The following is a 27891-nucleotide window of genomic DNA, read 5'->3' as shown; positions in this document are numbered from 1 at the left end:
TAATTAAAGAATTTGGTATGTGTGTCAAGGTAAATTTGTCAGTCACTTGTGAAATCATTTTTCATTATTAAACCTTTATTGATCTCTGTCAAATTCATAGCATGGTGGAATTCAGTATATGGTGGAAGTAAGTGACATGCACTAAAGGGTACGGTTTGATTTTAATATATCCCAAGGAAATAATTCAAAATTAATTTAAGTGGCATTTTGTTTCCCCTGTATAAAACACTCTCCTCATCAAGTAACATATTAGTTGCACCTGGATGTTGCTTCTCTTATACACAGACAGGTCTAACGTGTTCATTGAGCCAGCTATGAATTTTCCTCCTGAGGAAACACCAGACATAAATAGTAGATTGATGTCTTGAAGGCCACTGTCAGGACCCATCTGTCTTTGAGGCATGGGACCCAAAAGCAATATTGCTAAATGTGCTCTTTCCACCTGACATTTTGGCCTAGACTTAAGTGATACTATGAACAGATAACAATATTAGTAGCTGGCACAAAGAGAAAATGAGGGTCTTTTATCCAACTAAGGCTTTCCTCTCGGATCACTGTCACCTTATTGCTCCATCAGTCTCCGCATGTCCAAAGTAACTTGCCCTTACTGTCAAAGTCAGCTTTCCCAATGTAGCTGAGTGATAAAATTCATAGGTAGGCTCTCTCTTGAAAGATTTTTTTTCTTTTTTTAAATTGAATCTGTGGCACTTTCAAGCACACTTACATCAGAAATGTCAATCTGTTTTCTCTGGCCTCTCTTTAATTTGCTCCTGCTTTTCCCCTTGCAATTATTGCAAGAGCTCATGAAGGAAAATAATCCCTAGGCCAGAGTTTATTTTGCACCTGCAGTTAGGAGAACAGCCTGGCCAAAGCTCCTTCATGTGTGTTTCTTTCAGAGCAGTTATTTTCTCAACAGAAACATTTTCATCTTGGATAACACAATAGCCCTTTTTGGGCCTTCTGAACTTGTGTAAAGCCTGCTACATGTGAGTAGGAATAAAAATGTCAAGCTCTGCCTTCATCACCAACCCTGTCACTCTCTAGCTCATGGAGATAAAAGTCTAATTGTAGCTCCTGAAGAGTGCTGGCTCTTTGGTAGTGAGTTTGGTGAACAGAAGGATGTTAGGCTCCTAGAAAGTGGTTTTTTAAAAAAATCTATATAGTCAAATGTGACTAGACAAAATTGGGCAAGGCAAGGACTGAATAGTTTCTGAACCAAGGAATTGATTAATAGTTGCACAAAATGCTCCCATACACCTTCAGTTAGTGACAGGCAGACCTGTCAATTTTGTGCTTCTCATTTTTCCAGTCTTCAGTTCTCTCCCCATTTCCACATCAGTTTTTGATTTTATTTTTTTTAGGCCTCATGAAAATTTATCAGCATTTTAGTGCGAATTTCTCTTAATATGCACATGTTTGTATGTGATTTTGCCTAATATATGCATTTCTGCAAAACAATTCCCCCTATTCCAATGCATAAGTTATTTTCACTGTTTTCACGAACCCCTGTGCCTTAGTAATATACAGTATGCCTGTCTGAACACATTCCTTGGCTGGAAAACTGTGCTGCAAAATTTCGAGGAGTGTGGATTTCAAGAGATGGCTATGTTTTGGTTCATGTATTGTTTTGGAAAGTGTGATTTTGGAAGTTTTTTTTAAAAAATGCAAACTGAATTTAATTTCTCCCCTGTCCATATTTGCAACAGACTTTTGAGCAGGAGCAAGTGTGTCTGTATAAATCCTTGGACATTCATAGGAGAACACAAAAATTCTTTGAGATTCAAGTGTTGGGGGTGGGATTGCTACGTTATGTACAATCTATTTAAAAAATGATGCCCAAGGGCTGGTATCTATTTTATTTCCTTTTTAACTTTTGAAATGAAGCTATAGTTGAGCGACAGAACGCCCAATAATGTTGCCGCCACGCACTCTTTCTCCCCTGGAAATGTTGCCACATTATGATATTGTGTCATTAACAGGGCACTGTAGCAAAAAAAGGTGGCTGCCTCCTATTTATTTTCACTATCTAAGTTTATGGTTTTTGCTTTGTAAAAACTGACAAATCTTGGTTCAAAAAACCTGAGCAAAAAAACCCCAGCAAGACCTCTCCTGCTACCCGAGGGGAGGGGTTGTGAGCAGGAGCCGGTTCCTGCATCAGCAGGGGGGCATTTCGGCCCCCTGCATCCGCTTCCCGGCTGCTGCGCCGCGCCCCTTGCAGCCAGCCAATCGGCCTGGCTTGGGGGCGGGGTCTAGCCGCACTTAAGCGCTGTGGCAGTGCTGCGACCTCACTTTGCTTCCGGAATTTGACGGCTCACCCGCCCACCCTTCCTTTAGGTCATATCTACGCTTTGACGTTGTTATGGACCTTGGTTGGTTGCCTTGGTTGCACAAAGAGCCTGGTAGGAATTTTTATCCATTTGGCTAATTGGCTACAGCCTCTTGGTTTTTCGCCTACCTCGTAGCAAATCATCACAACTTTTCAGGTATTGCCGGTTAGGCATTGGAATATGTGTGGTGTGTTGGAGGGCAGGTTGTGGTCATCACCTACCCCTCACCTTTTGGGTATTCTGTTAAAGGGATCAGGTGGTTGTGGATCCTGTCTGATGCCCTGCTGGTGGCTAGGGCCATGGCACGACCCCCGGTGACGTCAGGGGAAGCTTCCAGTTGTATTTGCATCAACAAGCTCCTCCCACTGGTTGTTAACCCTCAAAATGACTTCCCGCTGAGCGGGGTGGAGTCAAGTATAGATCTATTGATCCAATGCCTAAGCCAATACCACTCACATGCTGCAACCAATAAAGTTGTGGCCTTATTTAGCCCATTAACCTAAAATACATGTGTCCTTGTATCTTATTTATCCCTAAGCGGGTGGCGGGTCCTCGACTCACAAAGCAGTTAACTGCATTGGTATCATTACCTTTTCTTGCCAAACTTGCAGCCTCTGAGTGTGGCATGCTGCTAACGTCCGTTCCATTGACAGCCATCACAATATCTCCAATCTGGAGGCCTGCTTCTTCTGCTGAGCTGTCTGAAACAGAAGGGGGAAAGGGCCCTTAATCGGGACATTTTGATAATATGCCAAGAGGAGTTCACCTTTCAAACATAAATAAATACAACACGAAGGGGTCAGGGGATCAGTTTTCCTTCCAGCCATTTTTTTGTGGGGGGCAACTTGACAAACATAGAAAAGTTTAGCTTTCACATGCTGGCTTCGGCTGATAGATGTCGTAGTCCAAAACATCAGGAAGGCACAATGTTGAGGAGATCTGGAATATGCTCAAGTTATTCTTGGTTATCGTAGGCACGGTTATCGAGGCACAGGGCACGGAAGGAGTCTGTGGTGGCTCCCCTTGCAAAGAGTACCCAGGATGCACCTGGGGGCGTAACTGCGGCCAGGGACGAGGAAGCTGTAGCTTTCTCGTGCTCCATCGCCTCCCTCCGCAGTTGCCACAGCCAGGCGCAAGCCAGGCTCTGATGGCAGAGCCTGTTGTAGGGGTGCCTGGTCATGCCTCCTCAAAAACACATGCGCGGGGCCACAGCCTCCCCTAACATGGGGGGAGAGTGTTGTTCCACCTGACAAACTGAAAATATTGGACTGATTGCCATAGCGCTATGCTGAATTCCTCCCTTAAAAGTGAAAACAAAGAGATCATACTATGTCACAAACCGAAATAGATCCAATGTTGGTATAGAGACCAGAAGTACAGGCAAGAATTCCCACTCACCCACTGTTCCATTCAAAGGAAAGGCATTTTAAGATCAAAACACAAAAGAGCAGAGTCTGCGTCAAAGGCCTGAATTTTTCTTGCTCTTCAGCCGTGCCTTCCTCATTATTGCAAACAAGGACGGAAGCCATAAATTCACTTAGAAGGAAAAACAATTGCTGGTAGGCTAGAAAAGCATGCCTGATTCAAAAGTGCTAAGGTATCCCCCTTTGGGTTATTGTTTGGCAGCTGAAAACTGCATGGACTACTTTTATAGGAAGACTTATATAAAGTCAGGCTAGGAATAGACAAGAACTTACATAAGCAGAAAATATGTTCAACGTAGGTGCATTTGAATCCTACGAGGATGTGTAGCAGAACCATAATTTTACCTTCCGTTTTCAGTATATAATTAAACTGTCATAGTGTACCAGGTAGGCATGTTTCCCACCCCCCAGAAAAAAACACACAAATGTCCTCTTTGATTAGCTTAAGTAAAATTTTAACATAACTAGTACCTTGTGATTTAATAAGTGTGTCTTACAACATAAACCCCAGAGTCCTGTCTTAGAGCAATGGGGAAGGAAATCAGAAGGATAACAGGGAATGAGAGATACAAGACCACTGTGAATTTCTGCTCTTTCCATAAAAAAGCAAAATGATAAATTATACATTATGACCATTCTGCTATTCAACAGACTGATAACTCTAGAGAGGTGATATGAGATTTCTGAAGCAATTCCAGTATGCTCAACAATTTAAGGACTTCAGATGCAATTTTTTGTGATCTCTTTGCTTCATTTTGGACAGAAGAAGCCATTTTGTAAGAATTTGTTTCAGAATTATTGGCTCTTGCCATTTGGAAATTAAAGCAAATGGCCAAAATGGTTTTCATGGTAACTACTTTAGGCTTCTCTGTGTTCTACTCTTGAATCGTGTATGGCTTCTGAAAATCCACCTCAGTCACTGACATTCCCAAGACCCAAACATAATGTTTCAGAAAGCATTTGGCTTAAGGAAGAAATGGAAGTCTGGTCCCAGTATAGCAGGAAAATTATGATAAATGTCATAATCAGGCAGGGGTGCCAACTTGAATAAAATATTGGGGGAGCCCAGGTAAGGCCCACCCCACATAACTTATTACATGACACAGTGTGTGCACACCATTTGAATGGCAATGCCCATCCACTGGGGGAGGGGCAGACTCCTCAAATATTTTACTGGGGGAGCTGAAGACTGGAGTTGGCTCCTATGTAATCAGGAGTTGGCCCTAACACAGCAACTTCTCCATCCTGGCTCCACGGTCCCTCAAAATTATAACAGCATTCAGATGTACTGCTAAAGCATGCTTCTCAAACACTAGCTTCTTCCCTCAAGTGGGGGTGGCAACTGAAAATTTCCATTCCTGATCTAGTAGCAAACCAACTTGCCACTTCATCTGAATCTGGTAAGTGATGGTTTCTTCAAACCATAGTTTCTCTGTGTTCTAGGATTGCAAACAGCCACTTGCAGATTTCACCGGTGAGCAAAACTATGGTACAGACAAGCCATAGTACACTAGGCTTGCATGAAATGGCAAAATCAGTCGCATGAGGGAAAGGAGAGGAACATATCTGTGAAGTAGTAGGCTCATGCTTATAATCCTAAATAATTCCTATAGGCAGTGCTTTTTTTCAAAAAAACCAAAAACTTTTAGGGGTTCTCTCATTTTCCTACTCATATTGAAATACTGCCCCTCAATGAGGCCAAACTTAGATTCACAAAATGTTTAGGGGTATGTGTACCCCTGTGTCCTCCCAGAAAAAAAGCACTGCCTATATAGGAATCCTATTTAGCTATTACAGGAGCAAGTCAGATGGAGGGAGCTGATCTTGTTAAAAATTCAGAAAGAGAAGAAAAAGCCTGTATGATTTTTTAAACTGCCAAATAGTTTCTTGCTTTATATGGATCACTGACCTTTTTTGTCATGATCATCACCTCTCCTTAGCAGAGATATATGGTTGAGAGGGGAAATTGCCCCAGGCTATGCCTGACCCTTTTAGTTTCATTAAATGAAAAGTCAGTCAGGGAAGATCATTTATCAATAAGTAAATGGCACATAAATGGGCATCTGTTCCTCCTCTTATCATTTTCAGTATAACAGCCAACGTCATTTGCAAAAGCAACCCCTAATCCATTTGCAGGAGGACTATAAAATTAAGTATGGGTATAATGCAGAATGATACTTTTATGTCGCTATCTATATTGCAGAGAAAATCAACTTCAGAGCAACAATAATAAAAAGAACACAGGAGACTTGTTGAGCTGCCAGCTAGCGGTTTGCCCCGAGGCTCTTTGTCATCATAAATTCAGTGGTGCTCTGAGCTTCTTTTTTAGCACTCTGCCATGCAAGTCACTTAGGATCTGCTCATAAAGAAAATGAGCTTTGTGGGTATCACTTACTAGTGTCCACTTCAGTTACAAGGATGGGCTTCGAGAATTGGATCCGGAATCCCCAGGGGTAATCGCCCGTTCCTTTAGCAATTCTTACAGTTCGTTCACGAACTAAAACAAGACAAAAAAGAGAGAGAAATAAAACACCTGACGTCGTGCATTTCTAATATAGCTGGAAAAATCCCCCTCCCCCAGAGGCAGATGCTTTTTTGTTATTTTGAATTGCAGAGAGAACTGGCTGCAGGTGAGACTCTCAGTTTAAACTGGTAATTTGTGTGTGTGTGTACACACACACACACACACACACACACACACGGTATACACAATGTACATTTGTAGATCTGAGGCACATACAAATAAAGCCATAGGTGTTACCTGCTACGGGTCTGGGCCTTTTGCTAAGACACCTGGGGCTGTTATCTGGACTGGCGTCATCCCCTCTGAACACCCAAGACATTGAGTGGAAGATCTCAGTGTAGAAACCTCTCTCTTCACTTTCACCACGCAGACCTAGATCCACTGAACGGCCATCCTCCGAGTTTACTGGAAAGTGACAATAAGAGAATGGATTTGTTTCCCTATCCCAGAATCTTTTTTATTATTATTCTTTTACGGCAAAGATATAGGGAGGAATTCAGTGTAGTGCTATGGCAGTTGTTCCATCAGTGGAAGCGTTTCATCTTGCCAGGGGGAATGATCTGGCCTGAGTGAGGCACATTTCAATGGGCCCACATGTAAATGGTCTGTAGAGGACCATGAAACTCACTGGGTGATCCTAAACACTATTTGTTGAAACTGCCTTATAAAATAGGAGGGGAGAGGAGAGAACAGTCTTGGAGCTCCCTGGAAGAAGGGCACAATAGAAATGGAATAAAAGTGGTGAACATAAGTGTTACATTTTTAAAGGTTTGATCCAAGGAGGCTGTTAACTGTTTCAAGCTTTCTAGATTTGGTTTCCAAATATATAAAGTTAGAAAAGGTCAGGCTTCGCAGTCATTGTAATAGATTACACTTATGGGCGGTAAAATAATCTGATTTTCAACACACACACACAAATGGTTTGGAGGTAGTCCAGAGGATGTAAAGTGCATGCATGAGTCACATTCCCACCATGTACAAATGATGCAAGATAAACTACTTGCCCAATGCCAGTCAGTTACTAAGTCAATGGCTGAGCAAAGATTTGGACCAAAGTTTCCTGAGCTCAAGTCTAGCGCTGGTGGCATTTATGCTCAGGACACTGAAAACACTTCTTTTCTGTGTGTACATGTATGGAGATGTAGTGGCTGTTCCAGGTTTGAGGGCAGTCCTTGGGCAAGATGGCTTCTTCACCCCCTTTTCCCATGAGTGTCTACTCCTTGGCTACTGTCCTCAATGCTCCCATTTGTTTGCCCTGCCTCTCTCTGGGCCCAAGCCTACACGACTGCCCAGAATGGCAATTGGAAGCTGCTGCACCATATCCATGGTGCTTTCATGGCTCAGAGAGGAAAGATGAACAGGCAGCAATAGGAACAAAGAGCCTGCAGGATCCAGGCCTTGGTAGTGGGCTCCACAGGGTTGTGTGGGTACCTGATGGTGCCGAACCATTTAATACTACTAACCAGGAACAGAAAGCAGGAGAGAGACACTTTCATTCTGATGCAAGCCTATGCAACTTGGGACCACCACCCCCCTAATTCCAGACACACATTGCCAGACATGTGCCCCAAAACTGTACTGCTCCTGTTTTGGGAGCTGCCATGCATAGCTGATATGATGCCTTCAACTTGGGAGGTCACAAGTTGCACATCTAGCCAATTTAGTTTTTACATTCAAGCTAGAAAATGTGGGGAGGGGGGAAGTATTTGGTGTCACACAATCTATTTTCCCTTTTTGTTGCCCTAGGAATCTAGGACACACTAATTCCTATGTCTGCATAAAATCAGAAAAGTGGCTCAAAGACAGACTTTTCCCCATCCCACTGAAGCTCCATTGATTTAATGCCCCGCTCCCCAGTTCAAGCTGTCTGCCCTCCTCAAACAAGCACTCTGATGCATTCTTCTTGCTTAGGAAAACAGATGAAGCTTCTGGAGATTCAGTATTATGAGCCAGTATTCAGAGATGCTCGTTAATGTCAAGAATAGAAACTGGCAAGCAGCGGGTGTGTGTGGGAAGGAAAAAGTGAATCTATAATAAGTAATATCACTCAAGCAACGCTGGAGAGGTTTGAGCATTCGTGTTAATCTTGACTCTTCAGTTCAGGTAAAAATCAATCTATCAGAATCTCAAACTTTATTCCTTTCACATCTAGCCACCTTCCATTTTAGCCTGCTAAGTTTAGAACCAAAAGTGCCTCTTTTTGTGTGTGTGTCACAAAAGCATCTTAAAAATATTCTCTTCTTCCACTTCTGAACACAGGACTATCTTTATCATTGACCAACACATTTCGACAAGGTCTGAGGACCTCTCTTATTCAGCTCAGTATTACAGAAGCAGAGTTACAGAAAGCAAACATTTCTCTGTGGCTCAGTTTTTACATTCCAGGTTTTTCTTCCCATTAGCTCCCTCCTGACAGGTAACATAACCTTAGCGTACTTTGATCAGGGAACAGAAAATCACAAATATAGACTTCCACACAAAAGCCCACATGAACTTACCTTTGTGTTCTTGTTTTGACCACTGAAGGTCCATGTGCCACAAATCTACTATCTTTGTCAAAATCCACAGGCTTTAAAGCTTAGTGATTATTGTTTAGGGTTGCACTGTGTAAAGACGGAGAGGAAGTTTCCCAGGAGCAGATTTGATCATATGGATGAGTGATTCACAGTTAATTCAGTCACTCAGACAGCGCTCATCAACATGGTGTTACATAAGGCATCACAACATTCATGATGTAGCACTTCCAAGTAGCAAGTCATTAGGCATGTCACATTTCTAGGTACAGGGCAGTGTTTGATTTTCTAAATACATGATTCAAAGAATCATGCAGTGTGACAAGCCCAGTGCTTGTTCGTGGCATCTGCTACTGAGTGCTTTTCAATCCACACTGTACAGTAACCTTAGAATTTAAAGTCACTCCATTATACATGATACCAACTAAACCTATCTTACAAAATGATAAAACATGGACATGATTTAGACTCAGATGGGTCTGTTTGGAGCATAATGCGGCTTATGACCTACAGTACAAAGTACTGAGTCATCATGCAGATTAAAGTTGTGCCAAACCTCATTCTGTCTGTATTTATGGACACAACATCATTTCACTGAATGAAATCCAACTACCTCAAACTCAGAGTATATTGATTGATTTCAGTGGGTCTACTCTAAATACATCCTGATGGGGTCACGAAGAGTCGGACACGACTAAATGACTAAACAACAACATTATTTATACCCCACCCATCTGGGAGGCTTCCAACAAAATATTAAAATACAGTAATGCATCAAACATCAAAAGATTCCCTAAACAGGGTTGCCTTCAGATGTCTTCTAAAAGTCTGGTAGTTGTTGTTCTCTTTGACATCTCATGGGAGGGCGTTCCACAGGGTGGGTGCCACTACCAAGGAGGCCCTCTGCCTGGTTCCCTGTAACTTGGCTTCTCGCAGTGAGGGAACCACCAGAAGGCCTTCGGCGCTGGACCTCAGTAGCTTGTTCAGTTGGAGAGATTCAGTTCAATTCAATAGATAGGACGCTATTCTCAGAGTCTCATGGGAAAACGTTATCCTTTATAACAAAATGCAACAGAAAGTGTCCATGTTTGTACACAGCCACAAGGCCAACCCATCAAACTCTTTCCTCCTTCTTAAACAGGCTACCTTGTTTAGACCTTGATGTATCCCAAGAAGGGTACTGGGGCAACTCTATGAAGAGCCTACAGAGCGATAGTTCCAGATGAGTTCAAGTGAGCCCACCATGTGGAAAGTAGTTAGTCAGCCTTGGCACATGTGATGCAAGTGGGCCCACAGGACTGCCTTTGGCAGACAGTAAAAGCGGCACTCCTGCCTAACTCAGTTACGGTACTGCTGCCTGGTCCTTAGTTCAGACAAGTAGAAGGAAGGCCCAGCATAGAACTAGAGCAGCTTCCCTCAGTCTGGAGACCTCCAGATGTTTTGGACTACAACTCCCATCAGCCCCAGCCAGTATGGCCAGTAGTCAGGTTGATGGAAGTTGTAGTCCAAAACATCCAGAGAGGGTAGCCTGGTCCAGAGTCTTGTATAGATACACTCCATTGAACCAATTGATAGGACTTGTATTACAAAAAGGATAGGCACTGCTGCTATGAGGAAAGGCAATTGCTGTGCTCTTGCACAGTTCCTGGCCATTTTTTCAGTGGGGATGTTCCAATAGATTGTGCATCGTATCATGTGCACCAAAGATGTGGATTTCAACTGTGCTCCAGAACAGCTTTGGGAGATATATGAAGGCTTTTGCAAACCTGACACGGATTATCACTTTAAACCACACATACACAAAATCTTACCACAATTTATTGAGCTGTGTCAACAGGAGTGTTCACACATTGCATTCAGCAAGTGTGCAATCTGTCTACACAAGTCCAAGCTGTACCCTTGTACACTTATTCACATGTAGTGTTCAATTAATGCATGGTCTGTGTGCGTAAAAATTGAGCTATCAAGTGTATACTCTTTCACACAAATACCTATAGATGTGTAGAGATAGATTGTACATGTGTGCAGCGTAACATGTGAACAAGCCACTTCTGCCAAAATTCCCCAGAATGTCAGGAGTGATGGGTTGTTGGGTGGCTATGAGGAATGCTCAATGAACAGCCATTTGACAGAAACAACTTGATCCGGTTCCTTACTATATTCCACACAGCCCCCCCCCCATCATTCTTCTGGGTTCAACTTCTATTTGGCCGGAGGACTGCTGACTATCTGCTTCCAGAGGAGTGTTTAAAGAAAGTGGTTGGGGTGAAACCAATATTAAGTCAAATAACTGCCAGATAAATGTGATTTTTGGCAGGGTGAAGCAATTGCTTTTTCCTTGTTTCATGGCTGACAGTTAATTACATTCTGTACTTGTGATGTACTCATTAGAGGAATCTTCTGCAAAGGCATAGAAGAAGAAGAAGAGTTTGGATTTGATATCCCGCCTTTCACTCCCCTTCAGAAGTCTCAAAGCGGCTAACCATCGCCTTTCCCTTTCCTCCCCCACAACAAACACTCTGTGAGGTGAGTGGGGCTGAGAGACTTCAGAGAAGTGTGACTGGCCCAAGGTCACCCAGCAGCTGCATGTGGAGGAGCGGAGATGCGAACCTGGTTCCCCAGATTATGAGTCCACTTCTCTTAACCACTACACCACAGTGAATTAATTTTTTATTTGTAAATATTAGGATAGGTTGAATATGAGCAATGGTACAGTTGATGAATTTGGCTATTTTTGTTTTTATTTAACCTTCTCTCTCCCCCCCCCCCTCTTCTTTGGCAAATTCTGAAAATAACTGGAAAACCTCACCAATTTGTGGGGGAGGGAGGATTCCAAATGCACAAAAACATCCCATTTTCAGTGAAAAGGATACAAATAAATAACCTATATGCAACTCCTTTAGTGGTAGATGTAACAGCAATAATTAATTATGTATTTCAGGCATATAGTTTCCCTAGTTTATTTTGATATGTACGTTCATTTAGTTTTACTGACCAATCAGAAGAAGACATCTGCATGTGTGTATCGAAGCGTTTGCTGTTCCCTAGACATTATGATTCCCACTTGGGGAGCCCATCAGCCTGCACTACAAATTCATTAGGCTTGAACGCTATCCTCTTGAGACTCCAGACTAGTATATTTGGCATACTTTTAAACAAGTGAAAGGAAAGCAGAAATAATAATGAGCTAGAGGAATAACTTTTAGCCAAGAGATTATGAAGGTTAATTCAATCAGTGGAGGTCATGGAGAAAACCCCTTGAGAATTGTATCTATCTGAATAGAGGGGAGATTTTATTTCTGCATCTGTGACACGATTCTGGAGAGTTTTTTCCCCCACACTCTTACACTGAATATTGTCTAGCTTTGTGGAAAGCCAGTAGTTGCTAGGGATCAGCGTGTATAACAGCTAGTTAAACTGTTGTACGAGGGCCTGGGAGGCCTGGGTTCAAATCTCCAATCAGTCATGAAACTCACTGAATGACCTTGGGACAGTCGCTGTCTCTCGGTGTAATGTATCCTCTTGGAGGATAAAATATGGGGAAATGACGGGGAGCTAGGTAAGTCATTTTGAGCTCTTTGGAGTAAAGGTAAACACAGATAAATAGATAAATAAAACGCAGATAAATAAACGCAGATAAATAGATAAACCTAACTACACACACACAAACCCAGACTCTGACCCCCATAGGTAAAGGTAAAGGGGCCCCTGACCATTAGGTCCAGTTGTGGCCGACTCTGGGGTTGCGGCGCTCATCTCACTTTATTGGCTGAGGGGGTCGGCGTACAGCTTCCGGGTCATGTGGCCAGCATGACTAAGCTGCTTCTGGCGAACCAGAGCAGCACACGGAAATGCCGTTTACCTTCCCGCCGGAGCGGTACCTATTTATCTACTTGCACTGTGTGCTTTCGAACTACTAGGTTGGCAGGACTGACCCCCATATCTATAGATAAATAGGTGGAGAAGCATGCTAAAAGAGAACAGGGCCCAGATGTTCTCTCTGTGTATTTAACCATGGTTTATAAAACTTAGAACACATGTCATGCCCATTTGTTCCTTTCATCTCTTCTGCACATGTGGCTATGGTTCCCCTACCGTGTTTTGTTCAAACCATGGTTTCCCATCCCATCTAAGCTGTTTAGAACAAGAAAATGCCATGCCATGCAACGAGCGCTCCTCCCTTCAAACTGGAAGAATTTATTCATAGCTCTCTGTATAAATGTCTTTTCCTGACCAATGCAATAAATGTGGAACACTCACTTGATCCTTCTGTGATACTGCTGATTATGGAACTCCCACCAGCCGAACCACATCTCTTGCTGTTTTGGAATTGTTTCCTTCGTCTGGCCCAACGATCTACTGCTTCTTCATGGGAACTGCTGGCGTCATTTAATGCTTGCTCATCAGACAGTATTTTGCCCGTGTCTTCCAACGCAGCAGCTACATAATTGCACAATTTTCAGGAGGGGGGAAAAAGCAAAGTGTATTTACTATTAAATACATGTTACAAGCCATGCTCCCTTTTCTACGTCAGGATAAAACTGCAAGCCTACTTTTATTTATTTGCAAGTAAATTATGTTGAAATGAGAGATTTACTTCTGTATACTTTCACAGAAGGGATGCGGGTGGCGCTGTGGGTTAAACCACAGAGTCTAGGACTTGCCGATCAGAAGGTCGGCAGTTCGAATCCCCGTGACGGGGTGAGCTCCCGTTGCTCAGTCCCTGCTCCTGCCAACCTAGCAGTTCGAAAGCACGTCAAAGTGCAAGTAGATAAATAGGTACCGCTCCAGCGGGAAGGTAAACGGCATTTCCGTGCGCTGTTCTGGTTCGCCAGAAGCGGCTTAGTCATGCTGGCCACATGACCCAGAAGCTGTACGTCAGCTCCCTCGGCCAGTAAAGTGAGATGAGCACCGCAACACCAGAGTTGTTCGTGACTGGGCCTAACGGTCAGGGGTCTCTTTACCCTTTACCTTTTACCTCTGTCATTGCAACCCACCCCCGCAACAAAAAAAGAGATACCGAGCATCATTTCAAAGGAGGAAGCTAGAGGCGGTATTAGCAGATACTTTTTTTTTTTTTTAAATGGGAATCACTCAATGAAACCAAAGAGGAGAAAAACCTGTCTTGAACATTTGGGGTAAAGCTTTGTTTATAGAAGTGCCCATTGTTTCTTGAGAAGGAAGAAGCAATGGCTACTTTACATGGGTTTTGCAAACATAAAGTCTTCCCACTTTCTTTAAAGAGATCAGGATCTCCATTTGCACTCTGGACCCCAACCATAGCTGTCAACTTTTTCCTTTTTTAAAAAGGGAAATTCCTTTATTCCGAATAGGATTCCTCACAAGAAAAGGGAAAAGTTGACAGCTATGAGCCCAACATAAAACTCTGTTGCAAAGCCATTTGCTTTTATAACTTTGGACTTTAGTCCAAAGCACGGATGCCTGCAAAAACACTTGTTTACTGGAGTGAGGCTCCCACCAGAACAGGCATGAACAATATTAAATCAATGTACAGTTTCAGTACTCTAAGCCAGGCTTCCTCAACCTCGCCCCTCCAGATGTTTTTGGCCTACAACTCCCATGATCCCTAGCTAGCAGGACCAGTGGTCAGGGATGGTGGGAATTTTAGTCTCAAAACATCTGGAGGTTGAGGAAGCCTGCTCTAAGCAAATCAAAATAAAGGGTTGCATCCAATGCTAGTCCTATTCAGAATACACCCATTAAAAATAATGGACACCGCTAACTTATGTTTATTAATTTTAATGGTTCTACCCTGTGTAAAACTTAGTTGAATGCAAAATTTTACAATTATATTTGAATATAGACTGGGCAATATGTATTCAGGTGGCTCTATCTGTGTTATACACTTGCCCGCTTACATGCTTACATATTTTACAGGCACAAACAGTGCAGTCCTAACCATATATCAGAAGAAATCCCCACTGAGTTCAGTTCTGCTTACTCACAGATAAGTTATTTGTGTATATAGGATTGCAGCCTAAATAATCAAAGGCTAGTAACTATTTCTAAGGCTATCACCCAATGAAAGAAATCTTAGTTGATAAATATATGTGTTTTAGTTGTGATTACTTGGTTAAATATAGTGTTAAATTTGCACATTAGAGAAAATAACTTTTTAAAAATAAATTAAAAAACTGTCCAGTAGCACCTTAGAGACCAGCTAAGTTTGTTCTTGGTATAACCTTTCGTGTGCATGCACACTTCTTCAGATACACTGAAACAGAAGCCACCAGACCCTTATATATAGTGGGAGTGTGGGGTAGGGTTTTTCTCAGAAGGGTAGTAGGAGATGGGTGATTGACTCAATGGGTATGGTAAACCTGTTGACGACTGTTAACAACTGCAATTATTCCTACATGAAAAAGCAAGGGATAGTATGCAGATGACCAAAAATAGCTTTAGCATATGTAATCAGACAAGAATCCAATACAGTGGTACCTCTGCTTACGAGCATCTCTGGTTACGAATCCTTTGGGATATGCACGCAGCAAATATGGAAGTATTTTTCTGGGTTTTGCCACACGCACATGCACAGAAGCGCTCTACTGCGTCACACGCATGCACAGAATAGGCACCTCCAGTTGCGAAAACCTCGGGATCTGGCCAGAGCTCTGGAATGGATCCCGTCCACAACCGGAGGTACCACTGTATCTCTATTCAGACCAGGTCTCTCCATAGTTTTCAGTTTAGTAATAAGTTGCAATTCAGCAACTTCTCTTTCAAGTCTATTTCTGAAATTCTTTTGTAATAAGACAGCTGCTTTGAGATCCTGTATTTTTTTAAATACACTTCATTAGGATTGAATGCATGTGTCACAGTAGGCATGGGGATTTTTATCTGCTGATCTTTTACAAGTGTTTGTATTTTGAATATTCAGTTTTTAAAATAATCTTCCCTGAAATCAATTGGAATCTCTTGAAGGTTTTGAACTGAGAAATTTTACCAATTACTCTACTCAACACTGTGGATGGACTTCAATGCCACACTCTTCCAATTGTTTCACCTGCGAACGCATTCCACCTTGTCTGACCGAACTATTTTCCCTCCCCTCCTCCCATGTACTGCGCTGGAGGTTCTTCTGAATCATGGGTAGGCAAACTAACGCCAGGAGGGCCGAATGCAGCCCAATCGCCTTCTCAGTCTGACCCATGGACAGTCCGGGAATCATCATGTTTTTACATGAGTAGAATGTGTCCTTTTATTTAAAATCCATCTCTGGGTTTTTGTGGGGTCTGCCTGATGTTTTTACATGAGTAGAATGTGTGTTTTTATTTAAAGTGCATCTCTGGGTTATTTGTGGGGCATAGGAATTCGTTCATTATTTTTTTCAAAATATAGTCCAGCCCACCACATGGTCTGAGGGACCGTGGACTGGCCCACAGCTGAAAACAGTTGCTGATCCCTGTTCTGAATACTTCTGGATACTGTGAAAGTAAAGGTAAAGGGACCCCTGACCATTAGGTCCAGTTGTGGCCAACTCTGGTGTTGCGGTGCTCATCTTGCTTTATTGGCCGAGGGAGCCGGCGTACAGCTTCCGGGTCATGTGGCCAGCATGACTAAGCCGCTTCTGGCGAACCAGAGCAGCACACGGAAACACCGTTTACCTTCCCGCCGGAGCGGTTCCTATTTAAACCACAGTGCCACCAATTTGCTGCAGTGTCCACCGGGAGGTGTAATCATATTGCAGGGAACTTGTTTTCATAACATTGGTTTAAACCCAGCCTTTACCAGCCTGGTGGGATGTTTGTGTTACAACGTCCATCTGTTCCAGAAAGCACACTGGTAGGAGTACTAGTTCAAAACACATAGAATTATAGAATTGTCTTGGAAGGAACCCTGAGGATCATCCAGTCCAACCCCCTGCAATGCAGGAATATGGAGATCGAACCTGCAACCTTGGCATTATCAGCACCATTCTCTAACCAATTGAACTAGTAATACACAGAAAATAAACTATGCAGGTTTTAAAGCAGAAGAAAAAGAAATATTAAAGTGACAGCAGTTTGCGGCGAGGAGAGGAAAACCAAGCTGCCCTTTAATAATTTAGAAATTATTCACTTTGCTGCTTCTTTAACAGGGATGGGAGTGGAGCTTTGAGATACAGTGTTCTTCCCGGTATACACTTTCCAGAAACTAAAAACTTCCTTTCCTCCTCACAGGGAATATTTGGTTGCCTCTTTGTTTATATCCATCTCTATTAAGCTGCCTTTGCAGCATCCTGTCCAGCAGCAGGGTTTATAAAGCCAGTCATGTGCCCTTTAGATTATTGCTTCTTCTTCTTTATTTATGCCTTAAAATGTTCTTATAAATTAAGGAAGCAATGATATATGCATCAGGAATCACAGCACGATAAGGGGAACAACCAAGTATAAAGAATGATGAAATATCTAAAATTTGACATAGGTTATGAAACTATTCGTTCCCCCCCTTTTTTTTACCTTGCCATCTTTCAAGTTTCAAAATAAGCTTGACGCACATCTGGAGGATAGTAAGCTGCCTTGCACCACATATAAATAACTATTTGGCCTGCTATGACGCATGGATTTAAGGCCATCTGAAGAAAGAGCTACTTGTTTGTCTGAACTGGCCTTGAAGAAATTGCAGTGTTTGGAACAAGTGCCAGGGGCTTTCCAGACTGTTGCTATTTTTGCAGGTAGGATTCAATGGCACACTGGCCAATACACAATCCAAATAGATTTTATGTTTTTGCGCAACAAACCCATTTAAAAACAAAAACCTAACTTTTCATGGTCAGTGATGGGGGAATGCAGTGGAAAGTGTTGGATAACAGTTGCTTGGTGTAACATCAAATGGCTTCAGCTGTATGTTGCAGTGAATTCTGGGAAGTCTTTCAGGTGCACTCTCATTTTCTACAGATGCTGTCTAGGCCTAGACTCAGCCAGTGACCCCATGCAGTTCCATGTTTTAAGGAAAGATAGGCAACTCTATTTTAAGTAAGTTGCCTGACATTATTGGCTTGCTAACTTAGGAACACCATTGGACACAATTTGAAAATAACTGGATTAGAGAAAGAAATACCTTACTGAAGGATCATGTTAGCATTTTACCAACCTTACCAGCATTCCCAAGTCCAGCTCTACTTTGCTAATATGTGACATTTTGAGTTTAAAGCATACTAGTATTAATTCTACTTAGAACAACTGAGGCCTACTTTCAGAAGGCACTGGGTCAAGGAAGGTATCTGCACAAACAGTAAGATGAGGCAGCAAAAATATGTGTCCTTCAAGCAGGAGTAAAACTTGCAAGTTGTGTCTAGACTGCTCCTCCATTGGAGTTAAGAAGGGGGTCCCTTTATGATTAACAAAGCTGACTAGTTCTCAGAAGGACATTTCATTGCAATCCTTTGCCTTGATGCATAAAGTAAGAACAAAGTATTGTTTCCAAGGAATCTGGAAGTACTTACCTTTCTGGTTGTTTGGGGGCAAAGTGTCTGGGCTCTGGCCCAAATCCGTCGTTATTTCACTTTGTACCTCTGGTTTTTCACAACTAGGTTTGAGTAACTCCTGCACTTGAACTGTTGCTAAATGTTTTCCAGAAAGATCAGACAAACATATATCTTGTTTGCTGGAAAGCATCTCGGGTGCTTCAGTATCAGCCAAAACCTGCTCATCTTCTAAAGAGCAAGATACAGCATCAGCCTGGGCAGAAGCATCTTGGCAATCTTCATGCATGTCTTCAGGCATCTCCTCAACTTCTGCAAAGCTCTGGGATTCATTATCAAAATCGGGTTCCTCAGCATCCAACAGAGGTGACATAAATGCTTCCCTTATGCTGCAGGGCAATAAGGGCTCCTTTTTTATTGCCAAGTCAAAAGATTCTGCCACAGACTTTCTGTCACCTTGAATGATAAGTCTTCTTTCTAATTCTCCAGTTATTACAGTCATCACTGATCTTCTCCGTTTCTTTGTTATATCGGACTCTGCAATACTCAGCTGATGACTTCCATTGGGCTGTTCTGCAGAGAATTGGCCTTGGATGCTTTCTGTAGCAGCAATGTTATTGTCATCTTTATAGTCACTAGACTGGTTTCCAGAATGCAAGGAAACTTGATTTAATAATTCTTCATTCTGTAATTCTATGTATGCTTGGACTTTGTAGTGATCACTGCTTAGAACCTCACAATCATTTCCACCATTTGCGAGTTCAGTGTATTCCTCAGATACATCTAGTGTTCTCAGAAACTCAGTGGGTCCACGTTCTTCCTTATGTTCTTCATTGGAATTGGGAATGGAATGAAAATCCTCTCCAGCCACCCAATCCATTTCTCTACAGTCCTCTATGTATTCTAAAGAGTGATCCATGAAAAAAGCATTGCCTAGGTTTTCTTCCAGCTCAGCATGGTACACAGTCATTTCATGGTCATACGAGGTGAAGGAATAGCAGCATTTAAGATCTCTGAAATTACCAAACAATGATGCAAAACTTGAGGAAAGTTCTGTACAGCTGGTAGGCATATGGGCATTCTTGCTGTAAGGGTTCAATGCTTTGCTTGGCTTGGGTAGCACTTTTAAGGATAAAGATGGCATTGAATAGAAACCAGAGTCTCTTCTAGGGTGAAATGATGACAATATATCAACAGGGGTGGCTGGGAAAGAATTGCTTCTTGTGTTTTTTGATTCCATGTGTGAAACACGCATAATATTCCTTGTGTCTATTAGACTGCTGTTCCTTACTTGGTGAGCATCACCCATCTCATCATTAGGTTTCTTTCCAGGATATATTTCTCTGGAACTGCAGTCTTCTAGAGGAGATTCTCCAGTATAGCTAAATTCTGTAAAAACAATTTCTTTATAGAAATCTTTTCCATTGGCACACTCCTTCCTTCTGTCACCTTTCTCTTGACAGAGATCACTTCCTTCTCCACAATTTAAGGCAGCTGAGAAAGTATCTGACATGTTCATGTCACCTGCTGGACTTAAGGATACAACTTCAGTGGCACTATCTAAGCAGATTTCCTCAGAGTCAGCAAACTCAGCTGGTGGAGGTATCGGGGCATACCACTCTGGACCCATGTAACTTGTGAATGATTCCTCCTTCTCCTGAAAGCTAAAATCTGACTCAAAATCTGAATAAGATTCCTCGGTGGTAGAATAATCTGTATCACTGGACATGTTTCCATATTTTGAGCTCCTAGCCAGGCCACATTTCCTTGCTTCAACACCAGGCTCGATACTAACCCTTAGTTTCTGCTTCCTATTGATATATTGCACCTTGATTTCCTTCCCTACAATGCTAATTGACATGGATGGATTTGGGTTACTGGCCATTTGGATCTTGCATTTCGATGGTGTCTCATATTTTCCAGAAAGATTGCTGGATGGTCTTTGCTCCTTGTGCTGCTTACAACAGTGGCCTTTATGATAACACCTATTCTTAGGACATTTCCATTTTCCAGATGCGGAGTCTGCTCCAGGAAGTGAATCTTCCTTCACTTCCACTTTCATATTAAAGGAACCACATTTCACTTCTGCAATAAACACATTCTCCAACTGAGGAGAACGCACACTGTCGGAGTTGCATTCCAGTGTGATGTTTCCTGTTGAGGTTTCTGATTCATCAACACTTATCACTGCTAAGACTTCATCTTGCTGAGTAGAAAAAGCAAGCAAAGGACAATCTTTTTCTTGTTTTCCTTCTTTTGCACTGTCAGATATGTTTTCTTCTTCTCTGTTTTCAAGAGCACCCTCATTGTTCTTTCTTCCATTCTCTAGTGTGCAAGAATGATTGCTTCTATTTTTGTCTGACTGTCCTATGTCCTCAGCTCCATGATTATTAGCTTCTACTGGGTGCTTATTTCCTCTGCCTTCAGCACCTTCAGTGTTTTGCTGGCATCTGCAGATGACTGGCATATGTTCATCTGAAGAGTGAAAAGTAAAGGAAGAAGAACATTACTATTTTTAAAGAACACCTGGAAATCTAGGCTGGGTTGTTTGTTTGTTGTTTTTTGGAGAGTCAGAATCATCTGCACTATACATTTAAACCAGTATCATATCACTTTAAACAGCCCCCCAAAGAATCCTGGGAGCTGTAGTTTGTTATGGTTTCTGAGAGTTTTTAGGAGATCCCTATTCCTCTCACACAGCTACACTTCCAAGACTGGTGTAACAGTCAATCCTCTTCCCAGTAGCTCTGGGAGAAGACTATGGTTCTCTTAACAACTCTCAGCAGCCTTAGCCAACAGCAGTTCTCAGGATTCTTTGGAGAAAGACATGGTGGTTTAAAGTGGTATGGTACGGGGGGCCACTAGGGGGCGCATCAGAAGATGGCTGACAATAACATCTCTCCGACCCACACGAGGTAATTTGGAGGCTGTGATGGGAGTAAATAGCCTCCCTACCCCCCCCCCCGGGCCCTATACCACCCCCGAATTTGTGGGGATGGGGGCACTAGGCACAATGCCCTCCTGTGGGATTTCGGCGCTCCTGGACGCCGTCTCTGATCCGTGCCACTAGCTGCAAGAACTTCAAAAGAAACAATTTGGATGAAGCGAATGCACATATTTCAAGGAAGAAGGGGGAGTAAAGACTGCTAACAGAAGAGATCTCTGATAAAACCAGAAGAGTCGAAGGAGCAAGTATAAATCACGAGAAGATATGCCAAGACTCGGTATGGCAAAGGGACTGATGGGGGAGGGGGAAAAAACCTTACTTTCTTTCTTATATGTGATTAAACAAGAACCCCCCCCCCACAAGCCAGAAATGTTGTTTTAAGGACTTAAGCTGTGGATTTAAGGCTGTGTGGAGATAAACTTTCGAACCAAAGCCTGTTTTGAGAAGAGCGTGGAATGTATAAGGGCTTTGGAATGACGCAGTTAAAAGTGCCGTCGCCATATTGGGAAGTTTTGTCGGAGGACTTAAGTCTGAGAGGAGAAGTAGAGAAATAGAGCTGTTTTTCTATTGTGGGTGAAACTCCTCAGTGGGACTTAAGAACGACAGTTCTGTAATTAATGATGGAAAGAGCGCTGTTATCTATGAAGGCGATGATATATGGAAACCATCTCGATTTGAGGATTGGAAGAACGGAAAAATTCACACAGGATTATTATTGGTGTTTATCGGCTTAAGGAGACTATCAGAAGAGATCATAAAGAAAAAAGAGAAAATATATGAGGTGATGTGGAAACAGCAAGATAAGACTGGATAGAATTATGAACTTTGTTTGGACTGATTTGGACATTAACGCAGTAGCAAGAAGATGATCAGAATCCCCCTTCGGATCTTGAAATATGGGTCCCCTCAACAAAATTTAAAATTTGGCTTTGTAATTCGGAATTTATGTGATGTGATTTGATTTAATTTGATTGGCCAGTTAATAAAAATTATTTTAAGAAAAAATAAAGTGGTATGGTACTGGTTTAAATGTATAGTGCAGACGGGGCCATAGCTGGAATGAGGATACATTGCTCATAGTCACCTGGTTTGCACAACGTGGAAAACCAAACTTTGGTTTACCAGGACCACACAAATGTGCTGGCTCTTGGAGAGGAGTTTACACCTGCTTTGCTCTTCCACAGCCCTTGCGGAGGAGAGTGCTTTAACCACAAGCCGAAATTCAGACGGCACACGAAACCAAACCTTGGCTTATTTGCCATGCTGAGCTAAAAGGTTCAGGTTTGGAGCAAATCAGCTGTAATCTGCTCTTTGGGAGCTTGTTACACGTGAGCGTGACCACTGTATATGCGGATTACATTTGGTGGTAAAGCTGGTTTGTAGGTTTTTGTGTTGTTACAAACAGTCTGGAAGCTCTGATTCGACCTGAGATGCTAGGCAGCCTTTCTCAACCTGTGGGTCCCCAGATGTTGAACTACAACTCCCATCACCCCTAGCTAGCAAGGCTCAGGGATGATAGGAGTTGTAGTCCAACAACATCTGGGGACCCACAGGTTGAGAACCACTATGCTAGAGGGTCCATCATCATCAATGTGTTGGGCACAGCTTGGGAAATAACAACTTTCTCAAATCACTTTTGATTGTCTCGAAAACATTGCCTGTCTCCATTGTTATTGCGAGCTTCCACAAACTCTACTAATCTTACGAAAGGTTATTTTTGGAAGCGGTGCATGCATTTATAATTGCTGACTTGCAATATGCCCAACAGTTGATTTCTCTGTGTCTCTCCCCCCCCCCCCGCTGCTGCTCAACAGTACACCCCACTTATATGGTACATGCTTATTATGCTCAGCTGCTCCCATAGTTCACAAGAAGCCATCATTTGTCATACTTGGCAGCAGCTGCGTTTCCCTTGGCCCCTACACCCTGCCTGTATGAATTCATCGATAGCAACTAAGTTGTCATTACTACGCTCAGTCATAATATTCCACATCCAGAATAAATGAATTGTTATAGATCTACCAATACAAGTCAGCTGGAAAGCATGAAGACTTCTCTCTCGGGTCCCTTCAATGGGTGGTCACCTTTCCTTTTGGCAGGAAGCCGAACAATCAGTGTAATTGACCTAGCTCCACTGCAAAGGGCATGAAAAACTCTGTTTTGGTGTCCTAGTTGTGTGAGAGCCTGGTTTGCATAGAGGAAAGTTTCCATGGTCTCCTATTATTGACTGGCATCTTGCCCTCCATTTAGGCCATGTGGTTCATCACAAGGGGTGATAAATATCACCACCACCACCACCATCATCATCATCATCAGCCCACCTATCTGCTTGGGTTGTTCCAGCCACTCTGGGTGGCTTCCAATATAATATAAAAACATAACTAAACATCAAGCATTAAAAACTTGTGTGTGCTTACATAAATCCTATAACCTCTCCATGTAAACAATCAAGAGCAAGCATATAGCATAGAAACTGCACAGTGGTGTATCTGAGGACATGAAATATTCAGTGGTGACTGAACTAACTGAGAATTTGGACACTAAACTGAGCAGAGTCTGCATTTCACCTATTAAGCATAAAGTGAAAGAGTTAAAAACAGCCTTTTGAAAAGTGCATATCCTGAAACAAACTGTAATCCCACAGGGCTGAAACCTCATCTCATAAACCTACTGCTCCCATTTATATATTTTTTTTTTCAGAGGAGGAGGAGTTTGGATTTGATATCCCGCTTTATCACTACCCTAAGGAGTCTCAAAGCGGCTAACATTCTCCTTTCCCTTCCTCCCCTACAACAAACACTCTGTGAGGTGAGTGGGGCTGAGAGACTTCAGAGAAGTGTGACTAGCCCAAGGTCACCCAGCAGCTGCATGTGAAGGAGCAGGGATGTGAACCTGGTTCACCAGATTACAAGACTACTGCTCTTATTAGCATATGGAACACATCAGTAATTCCAGCAGAAAATAGCTTTATGACCATATTGATTTCCATTATTTATCTTTGGGATGCATCCCATCCCACTGAGCACAGGCCACATTTTTGGCAACTGGAGCTTGCAAGGGAAGGAGTTTTCAAGTATCACCAACCCAGTCCCTATTATTAGGTAAACCATTGTTGCAAACTTACTTTCCCTGGTATCTGAGCTTTTCCTGCTCTTGTAGCTTCTCCTCCTTTTCCTGCTCATGTTGGAGGCCTGAATGTTCTCAGTGCTCTTCTGCTCTGCAGTGGGATAGGGAGATAATCATTAGAAAGTATTCATTTTCAGGTTTCCACTCCTCTTTAATTTGTCTCCTTTTCCAGGTCAATATTCACAGATAAGTTCAGAACTAGACAAGAAGCCCAAGCTGACAGTATGTTGAATGGCTTTACCTATCATCTGATACAGCACCAATGCCCTTGCAATATTGGCAAAATGCAGTACAGTGGTACCTTGGGTTACAAACTTAATCCTTTCCGGAGGTCCGTTCTTAAACCAAAGCGTTCTTAAACCGAGGTTCACACTTTCCCTAATGAGGCCTCCCACCACCGGTGTTTGTCTTCCGTTTGTCTTCTGGGGCAAAGTTCACTAACTGGAACACCTACTTCTGGTTTTGCGGAGTTCGTTGTCTGAAGCGTTCGTTAACCAGGCTGTTTGTAGACCGAGGTACCACTGTAATTGGCTGGTTCTCATTGGAACTGGTAGAGTGGATAAAAGGGAGACCAACAGCGGGTGGAGCCAGAACCAATGATAGGCAGAGCTACTTAGAAACATAGAATTGTAGAGTTGGAAGAGACCACAAGAGTCATCTAGTCCAACCCCCTGCAATGCAGGGATCTTTTGGCCAAGGTGGGGCATGAACCCACAACCCTGAGATTAAGAGTATTACACTCTACCAACTGAGCTATCCAGCTGCTCTTAATTCTAGTTTTGTCCCCATCCTTGTCTCTACTGAGTTGTACAAAGACATCTAAGTCAACGAGCTACCAGCCAATGCTACCCCCTCGGACTGGTTGCAGGCAACAAGGCAGGCAGGTGGGGCTTGCTGAGGCCAGATTGAGGGGCAATGCTCTATTCACTGGCAAAATTTCATATTTTTGAATGTTATGTTGTTCCGATTCAGTTTTTCCAAAGCACTATTTGAAGGCTCAGGAAGTATTAGGAATGGCCAGCAAGTTATTCACATCCCCCTGATCAGATAGATACTGTATATCTTGACAAACCAGGTTGAATCCAAACTAAGTCATACTTGGTTCCACCTGAAACCAATGGGACCAGTTAGCCATGAATTCTGCTCAACTAATTTAGTCTGGCTCCAGATTGAACCAGTGGGTTGAAATAGTAGATTTGTTCCATTATTCCACATTCCAGAAGTTCAACACTGCTTTGCTAGATAGACCAATAGTCTGGCCCTCTATAAGGTAGCTTCCGATGTTCCTGAATCCCCTCTCAGCCATGAAGCACACTGGGTGTCCTTGGACCAGTCACAGCCTAACCTACCTCAAAGGTTGTCATAAATCATGGAATTATAGAGTTGGAAGGGAGCCTGAGGATCATCTTCTCCAACCTCCTGCAATGCAGGGATATACAGCAGTCCCATACGAGTATTGAATTTGCAACCTTGACATTATCAGCACCACGCTCTAACCAACTGAGCTATTGTCATGAGGATAAAATTGGGGGGTGAGAACATATGTTGCCTTGAGCTTGTTAGGAGGAAAAGTGGGATAGAATAAATGAATTAAATAACACGACTTCACTGGGTTTTCCCACAATGGGGTGCTTGGTTGAGCTGGAGCACCCAACACTTGACCACGGCCTTGTCAATCACTTTAGGTGGGGGAGAAACTGTAGTCCCTGAATATTATGTTTGACACTTTTTATTTTTAAAAAAGACAGTAGCAATCATGAAACAGGCATCCATTGCCTAATTTAAGAAGTGTTATTCTCTACAAACAAAAAACATCCCTTCTAATCCCACAGGTAATTCTAGCAGGGCTCTCCCTGTTTAACCTCTCTGTTTGGCAAAGTGCTGAATATAGTGCTTTAATTACTGATTAAAATCATACAGAGCTTAGGAGCTTGCCAGGTGCCACTGTGGGCACTGAATGAAATGATGATGAGTTTCATCAAGTGGCAGTGCAATTTTAAAGTCCAAGGCAGGGGAGACATTAATTGACGGTACTGAAAGAGTAAAATATTTTATAATGTCAGATTATAAATATAAAAAGCTGCTACGGAACTCAAGATATCCGTTTTTTTGAAGGGTGTTGATAGGAAGTTTTTAGCTCTGTCACTTGTGTTGACATGGTACTTAGAAAAATCTCTATTTTTTAAAAATGGAACACTTTAACTGTCAGATGATGAAAAGATAGACTGCGTGAGTTTCCCCTCCACCCTTAACTCTTAACAGCAGAATATAGCAATATACCGTATACCTTTTTGAAAGTACAGCCATCTTAAAAGGATCAACTTAAAATGGGCGCTTTCAAAGCTCTGTACAAGTAACAGTGTGATTCATCATTCTTATGGATCGAAGAGTCACACTGATACTTTAAGCAATTTCCCCCTTAAAGAATGTCTCTAACATCTCCACTTAGGGAATAACTTTTTATGGGCTGCACAATATCCCCCAAAAAGGTTGGCTAAACAAATCTGATAGAGGCAGAAATGGACTTAATCAAAACCAGGTGGATGATATTTATCTATGAATTTTTCTAGGTCCGAACAATCTCGGTTTGAATGTCTGGATGCTACCCAAAAGGTTAAGCAAACCCGGAACAAAGTGAATTTTGCGACATCTCCTTGGCACTTTCAGTTCACATTAAAGGGAATGTTCATGTATGTAGGGAAACATCTCTCTCATAAGACGAGAATGCAGGGTCATCCAATGAAGCCAAATGATAAGAAAACATATGAGGTGCATGAACATATTTCTATTTATTTGTTTCATGGGTTTCTTCTGCTTCCCTCTTCTGTAGCAAGGAGACGATCAGTACAGTATATAAAGATATAGCAGGAAGAGGAAGAAATCATTCCAGAAAGCTTATTACATCTTACAGATGTGTTGGCTGTAATCGTGGTAGATTCTGTTGGAATTTATTAATGTTCGTTTATCACACTCTGCAAGACCATGCGAAGATCAATGTCCATAGACCATCTGCATCCAGCTCTCCTAAAAAATAATTTAACTTGGCTTCTTACAGACCTCACAGAGAAGTCCAAACTTCAGACGCCCTTCTTCTTGCCCCTGCATAAAACAGATGATCCTTTAAACAAAATAAAAAAAATTCCTTCTAGTAGCACCTTAGAAACCAACTAAGTTAGTTATTGGTATGAGCTTTCATGTGCATGCACACTTCTTCAGATACACTGAAACAGAAGTCACCAGACCCTTATATATAGTGAGAAGGTGGGGAGGGATATTACTCAGAAGGGTGGTGGGAATGGGTGATTGGCTGATAGGTGTGGTAAACCAGTTGACGACTGTTAACAACTGCAATTGGTCTTACAGGAAAAAGCAAGGGATGAGATGGCCAAAAATAGCTTTATCATGTATAATGAGATAAGAATCCAATGTCTCTATTCAGACCAGGTCTCTCCATGGTTTTAAGTTTGGTAATAAGTTGTAATTCAGCAACTTCTCTTTCCAGTCTATTTCTGAAATTCTTTTGTAATATGACAACTACTTTGAGATCTTGTATAGAATGTCCTGGAACACTATATTGAAGCGTTCTCCTACTGGTTTCTCTGTCTT

General features: G+C 42.3%; 1 protein-coding gene across 1 annotated transcript in view; it reads right to left on the bottom strand.

Annotated features, from left to right (window-relative positions):
• Nucleotides 1–24373, bottom strand: part of LOC309352096 (uncharacterized protein) — a 43446-nt gene extending 19073 nt beyond the window's left edge. The window contains exons 1-6 of the mRNA XM_081880322.1: nucleotides 24284–24373; nucleotides 18234–20687; nucleotides 13049–13228; nucleotides 6513–6680; nucleotides 6147–6248; nucleotides 2918–3028 (exon numbers count right to left, since the gene is read on the bottom strand). Coding sequence (XP_081736448.1) covers nucleotides 2918–3028; nucleotides 6147–6248; nucleotides 6513–6680; nucleotides 13049–13228; nucleotides 18234–20687; nucleotides 24284–24341 — 3073 coding nt within the window. The 5' untranslated portion in view covers nucleotides 24342–24373. The remainder of the gene's footprint in view (nucleotides 1–2917; nucleotides 3029–6146; nucleotides 6249–6512; nucleotides 6681–13048; nucleotides 13229–18233; nucleotides 20688–24283) is intronic.
• Nucleotides 24374–27891: the final 3518 nt, after the last annotated feature.

Source organism: Podarcis erhardii (genome assembly GCF_964252035.2).
Source record: "Podarcis erhardii genome assembly, chromosome: 11".
NCBI lineage: Eukaryota > Metazoa > Chordata > Lepidosauria > Squamata > Lacertidae > Podarcis > Podarcis erhardii.
The sequence above is the reverse complement of the archived record's forward strand: the minus strand, read 5'-3'. Positions and strand labels throughout refer to the sequence as shown.